Source organism: Limulus polyphemus, unplaced genomic scaffold, assembly GCF_000517525.1.
Source record: "Limulus polyphemus unplaced genomic scaffold, Limulus_polyphemus-2.1.2 Scaffold30, whole genome shotgun sequence".
Taxonomy (NCBI): Eukaryota; Metazoa; Arthropoda; class Merostomata; order Xiphosura; family Limulidae; genus Limulus; species Limulus polyphemus.
In genome coordinates, this window is record NW_013665640.1 from 1,215,054 (window position 1) to 1,237,646 (window position 22,593).

At 32.3% G+C, this 22,593-nt stretch overlaps 1 protein-coding gene across 3 annotated transcripts in view; it reads left to right on the forward strand.

Annotated features, from left to right (window-relative positions):
• The window catches only part of LOC106459793 (GTPase-activating Rap/Ran-GAP domain-like protein 3), a 427,929-nt gene that overhangs the window by 87,225 nt on the left and 318,111 nt on the right, over window positions 1-22,593 (forward strand). Inside the window, exon 1 of one of the 3 annotated variants that reach the window (XM_022386656.1) lies at window positions 11,734-11,947. The exons of the other annotated variants lie outside the window; for them this stretch is intronic. Coding sequence (XP_022242364.1) covers window positions 11,850-11,947 — 98 coding nt within the window. The 5' untranslated portion in view covers window positions 11,734-11,849. Of the gene's footprint in view, window positions 1-11,733; window positions 11,948-22,593 lie in introns of those variants that run through there. 3 annotated transcript variants of the gene reach the window in all.

Genomic DNA, 22,593 nt, shown 5'->3' on the forward strand with positions numbered 1-22,593 from the left:
AATACCCTCTAATCTTTATAAGTTTGTTTTATTGACATATTATTGGGATTAAAGAACAAAATATCAATAAGAGCGAGGGTAACCAAGTGGTAAGCCAATACCCTCTAATCTTTATAAGTTTGTTTTATTGACATATTATTGGGATTAAAGAACACAATATCTATAAGAGAGAGAGGGTAACCAAGTGGTAAGCCAATACCCTCTAATCTTTATAAGTTTGTTTTATTGACATATTATTGGGATTAAGGAACAAACTATCGATAAGGGCGAGGGTAACCAGGTGGTAAGCCAATAGCGTCTAATCTTTATAAGTTTGTTTTACTGACATAATATTGGAATTAAGGAACAAACTATCGATAAGAGCGAGGGTAACCAGGTGGTAAGCCAATAGCGTCTAATCTTTATAAGTTTGTTTTACTGACATAATATTGGGATTAAGGAACAAAATATCAATAAGAGCGAGGGTAACCAGGTGGTAAGCCAATACACTCTAATCTTTATAAGTTTGTTTTACTGACATAATATTGGGATTAAGGAACAAAATATCGATAAGAGCAAGGGTAACCAGGTGGTAAGCCAATAGCGTATAATCTTTATAAGTTTGTTTTATAACAAAGCATGCTCTTAATTAGATCGGTATGTTAAATTACATATATTTACTAAGTTAGGTTAGCTTTCCTTGATTTTAATGTATTGATAATTGCTCCATGGACGCATCAGTTTGGGGTGATGAAGTAACTATATACGTATGGAAACCATGAAGATTTCGATACTTTAGTAATACTGGTAACAAAAAAACAAAAACAAAACGGAATAGCTGGTGATATATTATATAAATTTTCACTAATCGATAACAATACTGAGACCAAAAAAGTCTAAAGTTTTCTTGTATAAAATATTTTCATACTAGCAACGTCATAGAGAGATCTATAAATATTGACTTTATTCATCTTCAGACAATAATGTATTTTGTTGTTGTTTTCGGGCCTACGTTGCAGAAAAGCTCATATAAGAGTTATAATTTCGGTGAAATTACTTGAACTATTATTACTTAATCAAGATATAATGATAATTCTGTATACGAAAATGTGAGGGTGCATTTTTCACATTTATAATTTAGATTATATTAATTAAACTTTACTAATTAATTATAGTTTTTTATGCTATCTAGCAGCATTTTTAAATAGTAATGCTTGGACTGGAAGCAATAAATGTGGAGGAGAAATAACCTGAGTTCATTAGTTAATGGAAAAAGTTTTGTAGGTCTTTTAAAAACTGTTTATAGTGCCAGTTACGAAAATACTTTAGCTATAACAATGTAATTGAGTTCCGGAATTATTTTCATATAGTTTCTGTAGTTTTAGCAATAATGAGTGAAACTAAAAACTGGTATATTTTTCAAAAACGTCATCAACTAAATTCTCTGTGCACTTTACGATGAAATATTCTAGTCTAAACGGAATGATGCTCAGAATTTCAAAATTATTTAACTTTTTACATATAGGAACTAGAATTATTTACTATTTCGACTGATAGCTCTATGAGTCTTATTTGAGTTTCCTTATAGTTCAGTTTATTAAGTTTCATTAACTGCGTTTAGAAGTTGAGAAATAAACATTTGAATAAAAACGTATAAATATCTTTGTTTTGTTCTTTAATTCTGTAATTATTTATTGTTGAAAATGATCTATATCATAACCTTAAGGAACGAATTTAAAATATTTAAACATCAATTTACCGTTAGTTCTTATTTTTTTACATATCACAGCATCCATTTTAGCATCTCCCACTTATCTCTTGCTTGTAGTAGACTTTTTTTTTATGCCTAGCTTGAGTCACGACAGTATCTTTCTTTATATTTTTCCAACACTCTTCTTCTGATACAGAAATGTATATTTTACTGTTTATATGAAAGTAACAAAAGTGTAACAAAATAAAGCAGATAAGAATGTGCAGGAACAGGTTTTGGTTTTCTTAAAATTTGTACGTATAAGTAAAGAAGTAACACAAAGCTTGATGTGAGGTTCGACTTCTATTTGCCTGCTGGCTGTTTGGTCGACACAAGATGTATAGATTCTATGCCATCAGAACCACCTTGGATGGATTTCCAAGGGAATCTGTTTGTTTTAGAACTTGTTCGAACGTGATAGAAATAACTGAATTCAAACAGTGGGAGATAAACTACTATATCATAATTTATGTTTTTCCGAAGAGAAAAATAATCGACAATATATATATATATATGTATGTACGTGCGCGCGCGCGCGATAGGAGTTTGAGTATGCATATAAATATATGAGAAAGAGCGCATTTGTATATATCATTCATATATACAATTGCCTCTCAGTGGTTCACTGGTAAGCTTGTCGGCTTATACTGTTGAAATTCGGGGTTCGATATCTGCAGTGGGGAAGGTGCAGTTATTTCATTGGGCAGTTTTGCGTTTAAACCAAACAACAAACACGTATATAAACTTATACGCAAAGTAATTAATCAAATTTAACTACAAGTTCTAATCGAACACGTCGTTCGACCGTAAGCAATATCATAACGTTTTATGTTGTTCTAATGCACATTTCCACCTGTTGAGCCTTATTAACCAGAAACTTTCTTCCACTCGACAATAAAACAATTTCATCTTCTATTCTGCAGCAATAACTGTTGGCGAAGACGTATTATTAATCTCTACCCACTGTCAACGTATTTGTTGAGTGGAACTACGTCTTCTTGAACTTAGCAACGCTTCTCACAACCCAGCATTTGTATTCTTATAAATAAATCCGTCTGTAGTATAACAGACTTAGTACTGTTCTTGGTTTGTTTGTTTGTTACGGATTTCGCGCAAAGCTACACGAGGGCTATCTGCGCTAGCCGTCCCTAATTTAGCAGTGTAAGACTAGGGAAAAGGCAGCTAGTCATCACCACCCACCGCCAACTCTTGGACTACTCCTTTACCAACGAATAGCGGGATTGACAGTCACATTATAACGCCCCCACGGCTGAAAGGGCGAGCATGTTTGGTGTGACGGGGATTCGAACCCGCGACCCGCAGATTGCGAGTCGATCTCCCTAACCACTTGGCCATGCCGGGCCTACTGTCCTTGGAAGTCGCCTTTAGAAATGAAAATACATTTATTAATTTTCTGCAATTTTACTTTAGTGGTATTATTCATAACTGTACATTTTTATTTGATCGCTTAAAACTTAAATTTCAGACAGCTACTCTCGATGCTGAGACAAGTTTTTATATGATTGCTTCTAAACACAAAAATCAACAAAATGTTTTTGTATGGCGGATTTAGCAACTATAAACTTTGGATGTTTAGTTACAATAATTAACGTAACACTTACTACCTTATTCAATTAATATGCTAAGCTTAACATTCCTAAGTGGATTTTATAATGTTTAATCTTTCCAAAGGTATTCGCTTGTAGATTAAGTTCCCAACTCTGAAAAACAACAACACTAACGAATGTGTTAAGATGTTAACATTGTTACTGTGCATAATTAATTACAACGTTTACAGTTTCCACAGTTTGGGTTGTTGTTTTTTGACACTATGTAGCAGAAAAGCATTTCAATTCAATTTACTGTTTAAGTCAACAGTTGTGAATTTTCTTTCCATCTAAGTTTAATAAAACTCCTAATAATTCAAGTAACGTTTTGATGGTGGACGAAATGCCACTATTCTGTATATTAATGGAACCGAGGAGTATATTAATGTTTCATTAATACATTTCATTTTCGGCAATTTCTGAGTGGAAACTGTTTATTTCATCTCATTGAACCTACACTGTTTAGAAATTAGATTTCGTCAAAGTGTTTTTTACAAATAACTCAAAAATCCCACAACTTTTGATATTTAATCTTTTTTCCTTTTTGATATATTCCTTTATCAAATCGCTTTGCCAACATGTATAACTCACTTTTCCATCCTTTGCTTTCATTACTTTTTCTTTTATTCTCACCAAGTCTTTTTGGCCTGGGATGGCCTGTTGGCTAAGGCACTCGATTTGCAATTGCGGGTCGTGGGTTCTAATACCCCATCAACGAACATGCTCGTCCTTTCAGCCGTGGGGTCATTATAACTTGACGGCCAATCTCACTGTTCATTGGTAAAATAGTAGACCAAGAGTTGGCGGTGAATGGGGTTCATTAGCTGCCTTCTCTCCAGTCTATCATTGCAAAATTTGGGACGGCTAGCACATATATAGCCGTCGAATAGCTTTGGGTGAAATTCAAAACAAATAAACAAATAGCCAGCTTTCCTTACTTATAATTGCCAATTACGTTTTTTCACCGTAACATACCCTACTTTTAACGTTTATTTTTTAATTTTAATTATTACTCCTTTCTTCCACTTTTTACCTTTAGGCTGCTCTATTTACAAGTTTTGTGTAAGCCTTCAGCTACCTACTACGTGTAAATCTGAATAAATTCCAGCAATTTCTTGTTCTTTATCTATATTAGTGAGTAGCCATTATTTCTTTTTTTTAAATGAATATTAATTGTATCTGATGATGAATAACATAACCACAGAAGAGAACAACAGCAACATATTTATTGGACATTTTGGTATATATACACATTCCATCATTAGCAAGTTACTACAACAAACTCAATAATTGTGATTACAATTAATCACTTGAATGTTAAACAAAAGCTTATGTACAAAGGTAAACAGTTGTAACTGTTGGGTGGGGATATGTGAAAGCAGTTAGGTGAAATTTGGAAATATTATAGACCCACACTAACTGAATTAGCATAAGTATCTATATAGCTAATAAGAAATAATTAATTAGAATAGACTTAACTAAACAGAAGTTTTTAGCTATTGTTCGTTTAGTAGGTAAACTTTCTTTAATGAACAGCTCCAAGTCTGGGTAGCTTGTAATTAAGATTTTAGTGTCAACTGTAATCATAGTTGTTGTATATTGTAGTAATTTGCTGAAGATGGAATGTGTATATCAGATAAATGTTTTGGTTCTCCACTTCTGTGGTTGTGTTGTTCATCATCAAACTAAGTTTTCCCTCTCGTGAATCTGTTAATTATATCTGTTTTCGTTTATATTATACCTGCTTCTATCTCGCACAGAAGGTAATTTCTTAGCACAGAATTCTGTAGTATCGCTTAACTGTTGTTTTTCTAGGTTCGACAATACTTAGAAGACAGTAGGTAAGCCACAAGGAACTTGGCAAGTGCTTCGACCCCTGTGGTCTAGAATACCTGAACACATGCCATTTGTGCGAGTAGAGCCAAAGAGGTGTTTTTACTGCTACAAGCACCCAGGTTGTCCCCTTCAACTGTGCACTCTTTTTCCTAGATTTACTTAAACTTTGACCTTCGTTGAACATGTGGTTGTATTAAAAAAAAAGATGATTCAACCAGGTGACGCATAACATTGCAACAACTTTACTGTATTGCAGGAAAATTCAAATTGACATTTCTTTTCGATTATAATATTGAGAGAACAGTCATACAGATATTCATAGGTAGTTACAAATGTTGGAGTACATTGTTTCTAATGGGTAAAGTTCTAACATTACAGCATTGCATGGAAACTTAGAAATCTGAACTAAAACGGACGTCATCCTCAGTGCAATGCATATAATTCACTGCACTTAGCTTTAAATAATATTTTTAGATGTAGAAAAGTAAAATACCTAAGATCTCACTCAGCTTCGTCCACAACGAGAACAAAAGACAAGTGAATTGATAAGCAACATGTGTTCGTTGATAAGTGAACATTTTATCTTTAAAATAAAAATAAACCAGTCAAACTTATATAATAACAGGATTTAAAATTAGCTTTTTTCTTCCCGGATGAAGACCTTGATTACCATTATAAGGGACTTTTGTCTGAACAGTCCGGTATACTTGCAAACTCAAATTCAATATATAAAACCAATGCTGAGCAATAATTTGTGAGATGCACAATCATTTGAAAACATAATTTACATCTTTCTAAATGTTATCAATATAATAACAATGCCTAATATTATTCTCTCATTCTTCAGTAGTGTTTATATGTATTCAAACAATTGTTCTTTGCTTTATAGTTCTCTGGTTAATAATAAGTTGGCAAACAACGATTTATAAGCATAATACATTGATTTATTTTTGGTCTGTTGTAACGACCCCAACCCCCCCCCCAAAAAAAAGTCACTTTATTGTGCTTATAAATCGTTGTTTGCCAACTTAATATATTAACAAAATGTGCTTCATCAATTAAGTTATCTGGTTCTTAATAATTTATACAATACTTTGGAGACTTTATGTGTCACTTAACTAAAAGCGTAATAACAGAAGATTAGCATGAAATCCACTTGAGACTGTATTTGTATACTCTATTAGTGATTCCTTGGTTCAGTACGTCACATGTTTATGTAGGTGTAAAAACCAATTAAAATCTCAGACAACAGTGCTGGATTTAGATAAATAAGAGCATCGGCTATATTTTACAGTAATATATTAATCACTGTCTTATACTGTTTGAAACTTTTGGGGCACGACCGTTTCTATTACCTTTTCTCATTCGATTCAAATGCAACTTCCATTTTTATATGCACTGAACTTCAATTATCGTATACCTGTGTGCTACTACATATGAAATTGTGTGCGCATGATTGAGAAGATAATATTGGTTTTATTCAAGTAAAAACTTAAACAGTGATTTAAGAAATCATACCTAACAAAACCATTTAAGTGTTTCCACTAGAACAATTTCGACTGCCTCGTGTTTTTGTCTAGTTTTTATAAACGGTCGTTACTTACTTGAAAGAGATGAATTCTAAGTGCACTAATGGAGATTTTTTTATCTGTAATAAAATAATCTGATCTATCGTTTACACATTTATAGCCCAAATGTGTTTTTTTTTCTCTTTCAGAAAATATTCTTAAATATTTGTATTATAAAGTATATTGATTATATTTTAAATTTCGTTCTTTTATTTAGTTAATTAAATAGTTGAAAGTTTTCGGGTTGTTTGAAAGCCGGAGGTTTTATCTTTTTGGATTAATTACGCGCACAGTAGTATATTTAAGCTTTCTATTTATTTTCGGGAAAATAGGCAAAATAATTTTTTTTAAGAAAATTTAAAATTATTCAATCTAAACAATCATTGATACAGTGTTTACGTTTTCACGTACAGAGGAAAGTAACGCGTTCATGTTAATCCGCCTCCCAGTGGCACAGCGGTACGTCTGCGAACTTACAACGCTAGAAACCGGCTTTCGATACCCGTGGTGAGCAGAGCACAAATAGCCCTTTGTGTAGCTCTGTGTTTAACTACAAACAATATATTTTCTGCTAATCTACCTCGAATAATGTGATTCTCCTTCCTTTAACAAGTTTTACAAACTGTTCTATGTTTCAGGATGCTGAGTTTGAAAGAGATGTATTTTCATTCACTTCAATGAAAGTTAAATTTCGAACAACACTTTTATCATCAGGTAGTACTGTGTTACGCCAAACAAAAAACTATTTAGATAATAGGACGTCGACGTCATTACTTTGTTTATTCAACATCTACTTTATCAATAAATCTTTAAACATTATCTCCTATAAACAAATTAAACAATAATGTCAAAATGCAGTGTACAAACATAATAACCAAGTCCACACAGAAGCGACAAGAAATCCGTTTTCTATTTCTTTATTATTACTATTATTTTTCAGCATCATGTGAGTAACCAATTTTCAATCAATATCCTATTTGTTTATTCACAAAATGGTCAATATCATATGTAACAAGATGGTAACAATCGTACGTCTTTCCACCATGAAAACTGTCACTTTAATCTGCAAAATGTGGATCACTGGTATGAATATAAAGTTTTATGAAAATGAGGTATGAATTATGTATTCCTTTTAAGAAGGACGTTTAAGAAACATCAGTACCTATAGTAAAATTGTATTTTATGTTGCTCTAGAAGTTTGACATCCGAACAAACATGGTTTATTCTTCTGATTGTTCAAGATTCTTTATGAGTAGAACAACGTGACATATCTTAGAACTACCTACCGGGTTTAAATGACAAGATTGACGCCTGTATAATTTCATAAATGGTATAGGGTTTTTCAAATTATTTTTTAATAATTAAAAAAACACTCAATTTGAGTTACAGTTTGCAAATATTTACACTTATTTTACAAATGAGGTGATTATTATCAGTTGGGGTCATTTTTTAAAACAGGATTGATATTTCTTTTCTCTGATTCTAGAGTCATTTATATAATATATCTGAACTCAGCATGAAACTTCACCTGTGGTTTTTAAACGTTTTTATGATGACAAACCTCACAGGAAAATAACAATATTATGTATCTTGATGTATAGGTTATGAAATATGGTTTGTTTGTTTGTTTAGAATTTTCACGCAAAGCTTCACAAAGGCTATCTGTGGATAGCCGTCTTAATTTGGATCTGATAAACAAGAGAAAAAGCAGCTGGTTAATAATATTACAGATTTTTAAAACAAATTTCGCTGGTTATAACAGCAAGTAAAAATATTGAAAAATCCCTTTTTATTAGCAATATATCTCTTTTGCTTTTCATATCCCAAAACTGACAAACAAAAATTGGGAACTTATTGCTGTGTGCTACAATAGTTTTAACAATGGGAAAATTTGTTATGCCTTCATTCTGACTTTCTTACACCTAACTCTAAGCAAAGTTTCAAACCCAGTAATTCAGCTGGACATACGTACCTACAAATCTATAAGGTGAATTAATGTAGAATTGTTTATAATGTTTATATTTATTTATCCAGGTGGTTACGGTGCTCGACTCCCAATCTGAGAGTCGTAGGTTCGAATCCCCGTCCCACCAAACATGCTCGCTCTTTCAGTCGTGGGGGCGTTATAATGTGACAGTCATTCCCACTATTTGTTGGTAAAAGAGTAGCTCAAGAGTTGGCGGTGGGTGGTGATGCTTTCCCTTTATTCTGACACCCCTAAATTAGGAACGGCCAGCGCAGATAGCCCTCGTGTAGCTTTGCGCGAAATTCAAAACAAAACAAACAACTGCAGTATCCTCTTCTTTTGATGTTCTTGTAATCGGTAATTTGTAGTTGGACATGATTCTTTATAGTATTTTACACAGGCCTGCGATGGTATAACTGTCTTGAAATTTGTACATGTTCTGCAGTAATACCTGTACGCTGAATCCGAAAATGATATCCATTTTTCTCCATAAAGTGCATATTTTTCACAAAACATCATAACGCAATACATAAAAGAAAGACCACAACACATAGTTTTGAGATTGAAAGACGAAGATTTCACAAAAAAAATCAGGATGAATGAGGATGCATATTCGTTTGACATCAATGTTCTTCCTTTTTCTTCAGTTTGTTTATATTATTGTTAACAAACATGATAATAAAAATGTTCATTGTGGTAAATGAAATAATAATTTGATCTAGATTAAATTTCTTCCCGATTTGTAAAAATATCCTTACGTGATAGAAATAAATTTATATTATTTTTGGAATCTGCGTAGCTGAATTATGTAAAATCCGATATTAAAACCAAAACATTTATAACTTTTTATAACTTTTATAAAGTTTAAATTCGCAGGCCTGTGTTATTTACGGGTAATATGACTCTTGTTAAAGTAATTTTATGATAGTCATCAAAATAAGCGTAGTTAAACGTAATTCAGTTATTCTACTTCTTAGGATAGTATTATCTATTTTGGATAAATTAATAGACAATATTATCTGGAGTTTATATTTCAAAAGCGGAGAAAACTATTGAAAGATGTCTGGAAAAGTTGAAACCTAAATTACAAGAGATTAATCTGCTCTTTAAAGTTATTTAGTGAACATTAATTTTATTTTATAAATAGATTAGATAGATTTGTGCAGTATTTAGACAATTTAATAATTTCCAATGGAGATATTGAAAGGATTATATGGGTCTAAAGTCGACATAAGCAAGCTTATACTTATCTAATAATCGAGAGTGACTGTTTACTTACTCTACAAACAAATCACTTTTGGCATCGTATTTACTATGCAAAATGACGATACAACAACACACCACACTTGATCAGTTTATTTACTCTAACAATAAATCACACTCAGTACCACACCACACCTGATCAGTTTATTTACTCTAACAATAAATCACACTCAGTACCACACCACACCTGATCAGTTTATTTACTCTAACAATAAATCACACTCAGTACCACACCACATTTGATCAGTTTATTTACTCTAACAATAAATCACACTCAGTACCACACCACACTTGATCAGTTTATTTACTCTAACAATAAATCACACTCAGTACCACACCACACTTGATCAGTTTATTTACTCTAACAATAAATCACACTCAGTACCACACCACACTTGATCAGTTTATTTACTCTAACAATAAATCACACTCAGTACATTATTTAGTACTAGGCTTGAAGCGTCGTTGAATAAATCACCTTCTAGATTAACATCTTTCTAATCTAACAATTTTCTTCTAACATGTAAAAAGATTTGCGTCTTTATGATGAACATAACGATAAGATATTTATATTTGAACATATATAAGCTAAATGTTGACTTATCATTATAGAAGTAAATTAGCTACCAAACAGTTAATTGATAATTCTTAGCCACAATGCTCAATTTATTCATTTAAACTAGCTATAGAATAAGGTCTATGTATTAATAAGCTTCAAACAAACAAACGAACCCAGTATATAATTTTGTAAATATTTTCAATAATCCTTTTAAAATACCGTTTTTCTTATAGTGTCCTCTCAATATTCTGTTTCGAAATTTGTAATGTAAATTTACCACAACTCTGTCCTTTCAACATCTTCATTCCCATTTTTTGTCTTAATTATTCTTTCCCTCTTTCTTTCATATCTTACTTTATCTTTCTTTTTAATAATTGTTTTCCTCTTAAAATCTTTCTTTTTTTTAAAAAAATAATTTTTGTCGTTTGGAATTTTTTTGTTTATAATTCTTTCCATTTTCGATTTCTTGAACTTTATGCATCCTTTATTAATTAAAATAAACAGGTTTACCCTGTTGTGTTATAGAATAGAGATATTTGACTTAACTTTATGCATCCTTTATTAATTAAAATAAACAGGAAGTCAAATATCTCTATTCTATAACATAATAGGGTAAACCTACGTTCTATTACTGAACCACCATTTTCACCCCACCCACACTCTGAAAACTTAGAGTTTACAACTATTAGAAGTTGGACCTTCTATCGATCGGTTATCACTGAAAACCATAATCTCCGACCAGTCAACTCGTATAAGCTCCGTTGGTGCTGGCCTGGTCTCTTCGATACTGTGAACATATTTCCTCTACAGAGCGATTTGCTTTTGCCATATAAGCAACAGACTCTTTAACATTCAAGTTCTATTGTTAGCCACAACAAATAAAAGGAACTTTTGACTATTTCCAATGGTTGCGTATCATAGAAAAGAAAACCTATCTGCATTTAATTCCTTTTAAAAGTAAGTAAGTCGACATTCTTGTAGGTTCATAGTGATGTATCAGTAGATTGACTCATAAAACCTGCTATATTTGACTATTGTAGCGTCGATAAATGTGATTCCAGTACTTGCAGTACTGATTTGCAGTGCTTAATGATACATCAATAAACAAATACTTTGCCCTAAAATTTCGTGTAAATGGAAACCCTGTTCTGGGTTTTCATAATTTATGATAAAAATTAACTTTTAAAAAGTATAATATTGTTTGTCAAATTCTCTTAATAGCGTAAACAAAGTGAAAATAGTTATAGGGTTAACGTTGTGATAAACAATTACAAAATTTGAAGCTGAAGATATTTACGATCATTGGGTGAGAATCAAAACCATGTCTCACAGTATGTTCATTAAAATCCACTGGAAGGAAGGAAAGAGAAGTACAAGTCTTGATATTCCGCCAAGAAATAACGCTGTGCCTTGGACACGGTAAGCTTTGGCTTCATTTTATTTGTAGAAGTATTTAGTGTACTAAGTAACATTTGCCTTTCTGGGAAATTAGATTTTTAGTATTAGGTTTTAAGTCATGAAATCATTGAAACACTCTGTTTTTCATTTGTTGTAATATATATAAAACATACATATTAAATTATGAAATGGTCTGATCAGTTTAAAGTAATAGCTAACCACAGTCATTTATTTGAGAATCATTCCAAGAACTTTGTCAATAAACTAATCTTTATCAAAATCCATGGTATCATTTGTACACTCTAGATTAATGAGTGCAACGTATAAACAGCACTGGTATTTAAAATGGGATGTATTTACTTTCAATAATGATTACATGTACTTGCAAGCTATATTTGATTCTCAATTGATTCAGTTGCATAGTTTGGCAAAAAATATCTAATTGTGTTTTATTCGTTTTGCTTCAACGACTGGCCATATTACGTTAACAGTTTCGTTTTAATATAATATTTTATCTTTTTGTTTATTATTCTAGCTTGTTAGTGCAATTATACTTTCAATATTTGTAAATGAAAACTAATTTGTTTGACAGGTGAAAAACAAGCTTAAATGGTAAAATCTTCTTAAGCCCACTTGAATATAAAGGAATCAGCTTGTTGTATAAAAAAGTATACCTTTCTCAACGTTACAGTGAAAGTTATTCAGCAACATTTTGTTATAATCCTTCGATTTGTCATCTTAAGTGAAAATTAAACTTAGTAGTAATATGCCATGCATTATACATTAAATATATAATTAGCATGATTAATTTAAAATGTCAAAAGATAAAGAAACGTCATTCAGTCTTCCTTAATATGTAATTTGGAGAAAGTTATCATCTCCGAGTAAGGTAGTATCATAAATATATATTAACAGGACACGTTAACTAGTGCATTCAAATGTTTTTTAGTTATGTCTCTGCAGAGAGATGTACTATTTTTTCTATTGATTCTTCATCGTCTTCTTCCAAATACTTTTCAATCGATCGCCTTTCCTTCATTTATCGGCGAATTGACTCGAAACTTGGTAATATTATACCTTGGTCCAATACACCAAAACGAATGTTTTTTTTATTTTTATTTAAGCCTTTTTTAAAAAATATTTATTAGGTGAAAGGTTAAGAACCCAAAAATGTATTTTTGTGAAAGGTTAAGAACCCAAAAATGTATATTTCGGGCTCCTGAGCGGTCGTATTTACAGCAGTCAAAATGAAAATTGGCACAAATATAAATTTTCATGCGATCAACACATTGATATCCAAAAAAGCATAATTTGGGTTTTTTTAAAGTACAATTACTTAGCCATATTTTGACCCATTTACTTTTTGTAGGTGTCACACATTGACAAAAAAAAAAGGTGGACTTGCTCAGTTTTAGTAATTATAGGGTGGTCAAGATACCACAAAAAGCATAATTTAGGGTTTTTTTTTGACAATTACTCTGCCGTATTTTGGCCAATATAGATAAAATTGGTTGAAAGATACTCTTTTCAGGTCCCAAACAGAGGTATAAAAATTTTTGTATTTTTGTCTTTTACTCAATTTCTCAGCGAGGAAAGCACAATTTGTGGTTTTAGTGAACTATTCATATGTATGTCAACCCCCATTAAGTGGGATTTGATACAAAAATACCTTCTTGCAGGTCCCAAGAAGTGATATTAACAGGTTTCGATTTTTCGTTGTTTTTCACAATTTTTCTGGTGTGAAAATTGGCCATATTGGGATTGCGTAGCGGAGGCATGTTGCATTTGCCCGCAAACGTTGGTATCTTTAATTTGTAGCTGTTTTAGAACACCTAAAACTAATGTTATGCTCGACTTAGATTTTCTCATTGATTAGCTATCTATTTCCTTTTGTCTTGTGTTACTCTACAAAATGTTCAATATATCCTCCTTTTAAGTTCTGAAACGATTATTAAGGAAAATTAAAATTATATACCATAACGTACAATTTAGAAATATCCTTATACTTTATCTGGTTGTATTTTTGCTTCTTCACTTACCTTCAAACGTTTTAATTTCAAAAGACTGTTTGAGATTCTGAAGGTTTCCAGCTCAACTAGAACTCTTGCGTAAATGTCTATTTAGTTACAAGTTAGATAGCCTCAAACACTCTTCAGAGTATAAAGATACCTGTGTGTGGAAACAGAAATAATGTTAAGCTAACCTCTAACGTTAAAAACATGCAAAGTTCTATTGCTGCTGTTCTCAATCACTGTCTTAGAAGTTGAAGAGAATTGAATTGTTCTCAAAATAGGCCTGGCATTGGCTGGTGGATATGGCGCTCGACTTGCAATCTATGGGTCTCAGGTTAGAATCCCTGTCAGCGAACATGCTCACCCTTTCATCCATTGGGGGCGTTATAATGTGGCAATTAATCCCACTATTCGTTGGTTAAAGAGTATTACAAGAGTTAACGGTTGATGGTGTTGACTATCTGCCTTCTATCTAGTGTGTTTTTGCTAAATTAGGGACGGCTAGCACAGATAGTCTTCGAATAGCTCTGCGCGAAATTCAAAGCGAACCTAACAAAACAAATGGTCTCAAAACTATAGTTATCAGCCTGTCACACTATGAAATTCATTGTGAAATATAGCTATATTACAAAGTGTATACAACAGGAATGTGAAAGTCGTTCTCGGTTTCCTACACCTTGGTATCTTATAAGCTTTCCATGTGACTTACGCAATAAAACATATAAAAAGATGGGATAAAAGATAAGAATGATGTCAGCTATATTATCCACGTAAATCATATAAACCTCCACTGGGTTAAGTATCTTACCTTAGACTATGCTTAGATGATCAAAAGTGATACAACTTGAAAGTGTACATCTCAGCTGGTTTAACTATTGATGTCTGTTGTTATGTTCATTTTATAGCTTTTTTTTCACTTAATGATTTACAGCTTAGCTAAAACCAAGGTCTTAAAACATATTTAGCTGTAATTACGCTCGTTCGGAATATGCCTAGAGATTTCAGTATATTTATCATAAAATGTAAGTTTGGCTTACTTTTGACCAATATCTTACTGATCCTAAAGTTATATTACTCAAATGAACAAGTTATGGTTTCATATTTTTATTATAACTTCTAGCATACTACAAGACAACATTGAGAAAATATCGAAACAATAAAATAATATTTTGTTTTGAAACTGAAATATTCTCTTTAATCTACAATTAAAGTATAAAATCAAATATATATACTTAATAGAAGAACAGCTAATATTCTCAAGTCAGTTCATATGTCTTTATCACCTCAACACGGTAGACCCACGGTAACACCAGTGTTATAAAATCGCATTTCAAATGTTAAGACCACACAGCTTCGAGGTGATTGTAAACGCGTTTTCTGGTGTTATGTTATGCTCTTTAATTTTACTAACATTTTGTACAGAATAATCATAGGTAGTTGCGTAATACACAGAATAGCATATTTAAAGTAAACGTTTGTCAAAATTATGAATGCTATGTTAACTAGTATGAATTAGGCTTAATGTACTTTAAGCCTACTTCATACTTACTAATGCATCATTCATGTCTGGTATAGTATTGAATTTCAGCTCCGCCGTATGGTGCATATTTGCTGAGTAAATAAATCATTGAGTGTTTTCCACTGTGAAGGGAAACTGTGCTATAGCTTAATCTACACTACCCAGTAACTACGAAAGAGGGTGGTTAAATAGCCCATGTTGAACCACCTAAGCATATTAACATTAAATATTGATATACACCAGTTCTTTTGGATATTATGTTAGCCATTAGTCAGGTAAACAGCAAAGTTGTGATTCGCGTGATAACATTTTTATGAGGATATTTTTTTTCAAGTGTATATTTAGACAGGATATACCTTATGAGCTTTCAAGGCTACATATTGCATTAGCCGTTTGCCTAGTCAACAGTTCAAATCGTTTCAACTACCTTAAGAAAATATTCGACTTGAAATTACTCAGCCTCCATAATTTATCGAAAAACTATTATGTTTTAATTATATACTCTGTAAAGCTAAAGCATATAATTAACTGTATTACGCATTTTATACTCTAAGAAAAAAGACAAATCGGTTATGTTTCGTGAACATCAACTTTTGAAAAAGTTTTCGAAATTTTAGTTTATAAGTTTATTCAAAACTTGTGTAACAACAGAGGTTTGAATTTGTTTTCAATAATAAAAATAACCCGAATTTTTGAATAGATAATTTATACAGTGAAAGATCTAGAATTTTAGAATGGTACATGTTCTGTGTGGTTATGGCTTAACTTGGTTGTTTGATATAAATATCAACTATTTTACTGGTTACATAGGTACCTAACATATAGGGTAGAAAGAGCACGTGCTTCTTCACTTTTTTTCTGTTAGTATATATGTTAATAACTATGTCAGACTGACCGTATTGCCCCTAATTAATGCCTCCGGGGGCGTTGCAAACTGCAAAAGGGGGAACGCTAATTAGAGACTAATTGGGTCATTTGACGGACATTAAAGGACACTAAAAAGGCCAAGTTTCAAACCTAACATTGGTACAGTGTCGTATTAGTCAAGGTGGAAATGAAATCTTGTTACTGTAGTAAAGAGTGCAATAGTGTTAAGTGCTTACTGTGGTTTCATTGTTGTTAACGTTACTGGGTTCTAATAAGTTACAATGTGTAGCAAGTAGACAGTAATCAGGATTATATTGAAATAACGCTCTTTCTCATGTCACATTTATATTATTAACTGTTTTATTTCAACGAAATTTCATTTTTCAATAATTTGTTTAATAATTCAGAATTGTTACATGATGATTATTTTATTAGGAAACATGAAAGAGAATCTTATGAATCAATAGCTAAGAATAAATAGTTCCAATTGGGATTGACAATATTTTCCCAAGTTCTAATTACAGATATATTCTGAAATGCGATTATGATGAATTAGTTAACCTCTGGATAATCCGTGGGCAGATTATCCGGTTTGTGGCTTAACTTTGATGAGATCCGTGGAATCCAAAAATATGTTATGTTTCTTGTAACGTTGAACTTATTTCTATCCATACAGTTCCTATTCATTTTGTTCGCCGTTCATTGAATTTTTTATTTTATCATTTTGTCTTTTATATATCATACTGTTTTACCGGGCCCGGCATGGCCAGGTGGATAAGGCGCTCGACTCGCAATCTGAGGGTCGCGGGTTCGAATCCCCGTCCCACCAAACGTGCTCGCCCGTGGGGGCGTTATAATGTGACGGTCAATCCCACTATTCGTTGTTAAAAAGTAGCCCAAGAGTTGGCGGTGGGTGGTGCTGACTAGCTCCCTTCCCACTGCTAAATTAGGGACGGCTAGCGCAGATAGCCCTCGTGTAGTTTTGCGCGAAATTCAAAAACAAACAAACAAACAATACTGTTTTTCAATTTGGCGTTTCGTTTGTTAATTGACTATTAAGAACACAATGTGAAAACTAAAACGAATTATATTGATAATGCATTAAAAACTCGAGATTATAGAACAAACAAGGTTTTATACTGAATTCTATTGTAGCTACGTTCTGCAATTCGAAAAAAAACAGCATATCAAACAAAAAATAGAACACTTTAAATGATTTTTAAACGTTTCTAGTAAAGCTTATCACGTTGTGTATCACATGCAAGTTTTTAATACGCGTTATATAAGAATATTCTCAGCTTTTTTCGTTTTTCTTATACTACATATATGCAAGTTTTCTCTTGCGCTTTGTATTATCAGTGTTTTTTTTTTCATCCATGCCCCTTCCTCTACATTACCCCTGATAATTGAGAGTCAATTATACGTACAAACATCCATAAAACGTTATTAGAAAATTTTTTAACCCACTGATCGAGAACAGTAAAAATCGTTTTTCTTTTTACATTAAGAGAACCTACTCCAGCAAACATCATTAAAAAAAATGATATAGATTTGTGTAGATATGTGTATAAAGGATATATACAAACCTAGAAACTGATTTCAATGTTGACGTTCTTCTTTGTTATATTTTGTTTTTTTCGGAATGAAACATAAAACATAAACCAACTGGAAAGTAAATTATGATGAACAACACATCTATCTTTCTTCCTTCCAATCTTCCCCCCCCCCTCCGAGGCTTAGCCGTATAAATTTGAGGGCTTATGATGCTAAAATTCGTCTTTCGATCCCCGAGGAGAGCACAGCGTCAATGATCCATTGTGTAGCTTTGCACTAAAAGAAACTTAAACCTCCTTCTATGCAACATTTTCTTCTTAATCTCCATAGTAACTAGTCTTTCTTCTTTAATATTTCTTTCCTTTTCCTCTTTGGTCAGTTTTTCTCTTCCTTCGTTTAATTTTTTTTTCATTTGAAATGTCATCGTTTTAGCCTATTACAAAACTCTTTGCAACTCTCTTTCATTATTCGAAATCTTCTTTTCCTTAATGATATTTCTGAGATATTTTTTTGCTTTTCTTCTTTTTCGCATTTTTTGTTAGATTTTCTTACATATTTTTATCATATTTTTCCACTCGATAATTTCATATTTGATATTACTTTCATGTTAAGATATCACAAAAAACACAAAAGGCGAGAACATGCTCAATCTAAATTAGCTTTTCATCCGACTTAACTGTAAGCTGCTTTAACAGACACCTCCAACAGGTAGGACTGCTAGTCCAAAATGAGCGATAAAATGTTATCACAGACTGCCAGGCTCAAGTAAACACTCGCTATATAGATACTAGCATTGCAAACCCTATATCTATCCCTTATACCAGAATCAACCACAATTACAAGAGCATTAAGTAATTCCTGCAAAGGAAAGTAAACCAGCTCAGGCCCTTTGAAAAGCTGTAACTGATGAAAGTAGTGGTGGGGTGCATACGTCAAGCTATAGTGAGTTGCTTACAATTACAAGAACGCAAGTCTAATAAAACACAAAATCAATTCCTAAGCTTTAAAGAATGCTTAACGTTAACTATCGGTAATACATAGACTAAATGATTGAAATTATTATTTCGGAATGTGTTTTAAGACTAACAATACTCGAAAATGAATCTCCTAGATAAAGGTTGGTGTTCTTAATCGTTAATTTTTGTTTAGTTTGTTTGCTATTTTGAATCGCAAAATCTATAAGAAAAGGCCAAACATCAATAGACGCTTTTGATATTAAACCACGAATATATATATTATTTTCAACAAAATGACAGACATCTACAAACATTGAACTAACATTTGTATAATATTTAAAGTCACATAAAAGAGCTCCGCTTAGTGAATCAATAAATAGTTACAAAGCAGTTTCATAATTATGAAAACATTAGGTTGAGAAATGAAAAAATAAAGGAAAAGTAAATTTGTAAAAATATCTAACAACCAACAAAAAAAATAGAACGGTAAAATAGAGAATGCAGTATTATCGGACGTGAAATAAAATTATGAACGCAGAAAAAAAAAATTAAGGTTTGATACCTTGCCTTCACCCTCAGTGGTATAGTAATAAGTCTGTCGCTTTGTAACGTTAGAAACCGCAGACAGTCCATTATGTATGATAGCTTTGCACGTAACTACAAACAAAGTTTGGTACCATAGAGTTGAATCATTCAAATAAAAAGCCTGATTTTATGTGTACTCTGAAGAGCAAATAGAATAAGTAAGACGTTTAGTGTTAATTATTGATAATATACGATAATCACAGCAATTTCAGCCATCATGGGGGCACTATTTGTTGATCATACAACAAGACATCCTACAAGTCTTTGTTAAGTTGTATATATAAGTTGTTTGTTTTGTTTGTTTGTAGTTAAGCACAAAGCTACATAATGGGCTATCTGTGCTGTGCCCACCACGGGTATGGAAAACCGGTTTATAGCGTTATAAGTCCGCAGACATACCGCTGTGCCACTGGGGACAAAAATGGGACAAGAGACAATTTATTCGGTCCTGGAAAGCATGTTAGAAACAGAGGACGTTTTACATTGGACTTAGATAATAATAAACGAATTTTGAAACATAACATGCATGTAGTAATGAAACTTTTTACTTCTTTGTTTAAGATAAGTTAGTGTTGAAACATAACATGCATGTAATAATGAAACGTTTTACTTCTTTGTCTAAGGGAAGCAATTAGTCTTACTTTCTTTGTCTATATACTCTGTATATATATCCTGATATTTCACGAGTCGTAGCCGACAAATTGTAACAATACTACGTCGTTTGATAATAGCAAAATTTAATATAATTTTAGATTCCAAGTTAGCTTTTACATTCAAGATATCAATGACATTACTTTTACTGGCTTTTAAATCACTTTGTTTCATAAAACAAAACTAAAAATCAAACCCACACCGATGACAAACGCTATACTCCCTTCTACAGTCGTAATATATCGCAATAAATAAATACACAATAAATGGATGTACTCCACTTTTTTATTGCAAGCTTTTGCTTACTGTCCCGTAGCTATAGTTAGCCCAAACTGATTATAAGTTTAAATAATATTCAATAATACAAGGACAAACACTGAAAGTGGGCCCGTTAGAACTTCGTAAATCCTACATTAGTGTGAATAGATACGTAACAATGAGAATATACAATTGGTGTGAATGAATAATTTGTTTGTCTGTGCATATATATACATATATATATTTAAACACAACACACGTAATATATATATAATCGCCATAGGTTAAACTATTGAGAATATAAGTTTGCAATAGATATCATATGATGGCAATCCTTAATGGACTATTATCGTCGATTCCCCAATATCTGTTAATATCCATATCTGGTCTACGCTTATGTTTTCTGATGATCAGTGTCCCTTTGTATTTCCCCTCAGAATAATAACTTTCATGTAAAAAAACACGGATATTGTCCCATAGAATTTCATGATTGCATTTTCGTTCACGTGTCACCACAGCTACATTTTGTAGGCTTCCAGATTGGACACCACACTACGGTAATCACAGTTCGACCTGTTTCTCCAACATTAGTATTCTATATTTTACGCAATTCATTTTTGTTCAAGAGGAGGTATTTGTTTTTAAGTTGCTCAGTATATTTCACAAATTTAGTGTTGATCAGAATCCTTATATCCGTACTTGCCAGTATATTTCACAAATTTAGTGTTGATCGGAATCCTTATATCCGTACTTATATCCTTCTTATCTTTTCACCGGTGTCTTCAATGTATGTTAAATAAATAAATGTGAATGGTGTGTTTGAGTCATATTGTTGTATCACCCAGTTTAGAATGGTTGGACTGAACTGTTTGTTTAACCAGTGATTTAGGGTATCAGTTGGCTATAAATATTTTAAGGCTTTGTATCTCTTTCTGTTGATTGTTATTAGACATTATTTTGTCTGTCCTCTTTGCCAAGTTTTTAACAATGCCTATTTTGTAGTACAAGCACACGTCTGGCTTTAATTTTCGTATATTCTTCTGTCACGAAGCCCTGATATATTTTGTTTTAGTCACATATATCTTAAAAAGGAAAGTTGGTTGTTCTCTAGTAAGCTCAATAAATGAATGTGTACTGTTTAAATGAATGTGAAATTTTCCTAAATCTTCTTGAGTGTGCTGCTATACTATAAATATATTGTCAACAGCACAAAGCTAGATTTTCAAAGTCATGATTCACTTTTCTTGAGCTTCTTTCTCAAATGTCTCTATGTAAATTTGGCAAATGATGAGCGATAGATGCCATGGGAGAAGCGTGGGTATGTTGATAGAAGTCGAGTTCTCAGAAAAGTAAGTTGATTTTAAGGACAGGATGAATTGTTGTTATCAAACGTCGAGAGGAATTTGGGTACATCCATGTAATACTTCATCTTTTCCAAGTTCACTCATCATAGTTAGAGTATATGTGACAAGAACTTTTGTAAAGAGAGATATCATATTATAACTTACAAAGAAAATCAGTTTCAGATATTACAACGTTGTTTAGAAAATCTTTGAAGTGAAAGGAATATTTGACAAAAAAGATTAAGAGTTTCTAGGTAAGGGTGATAATATTTGTGCTACGTGTTGAGCTAATTGGTAGGTTGAAGGAAAACTTCTTTTGACTTTTCACAGATGATGCTTTTTTTCTCATAATCTGACTTGATAATAGTTACATACGGGTATCTCTCGTGTCGCTTTGTGCGAAATTCAACAGATCAACAAATAAATTTGTTGTCAGACCATTTAAACTTGTAATGAGTTTGTCGTAACGACGACTGTGACACCAGGAAGAAAATAAAAAAGCTCTTCAACTAAAAATAAAAAAACCAGGACGAGAGAATGAAATCATTAGAGACTAGGGATAAGTCACATTCAATACCGTATGAAATCAATAGAGACTAGGGACAAGTCACATTCAACTCCGTATGAAATCAATAGAGACTAGGGACAAGTCACAATCAACTCCGTATGAAATCAATAGAGACTAGGGACAAGTCACAATCAACGTCGTATGAAATCAATAGAGACTAGGAACAAGTCACATTCAACTCCGTATGAAATCAATTGAGACTAGGGACAAGTCATAATCAACTTCGTATGAAATCATTAGAGACTAGGGACAAGTCACAAGCAACTTCGTATGAAATCAATAGAGACTAGGGACAAGTAACAAACAACTCTGTATAGGACCCCTTAACTGTACCTGAAAACATTTGTACCATAA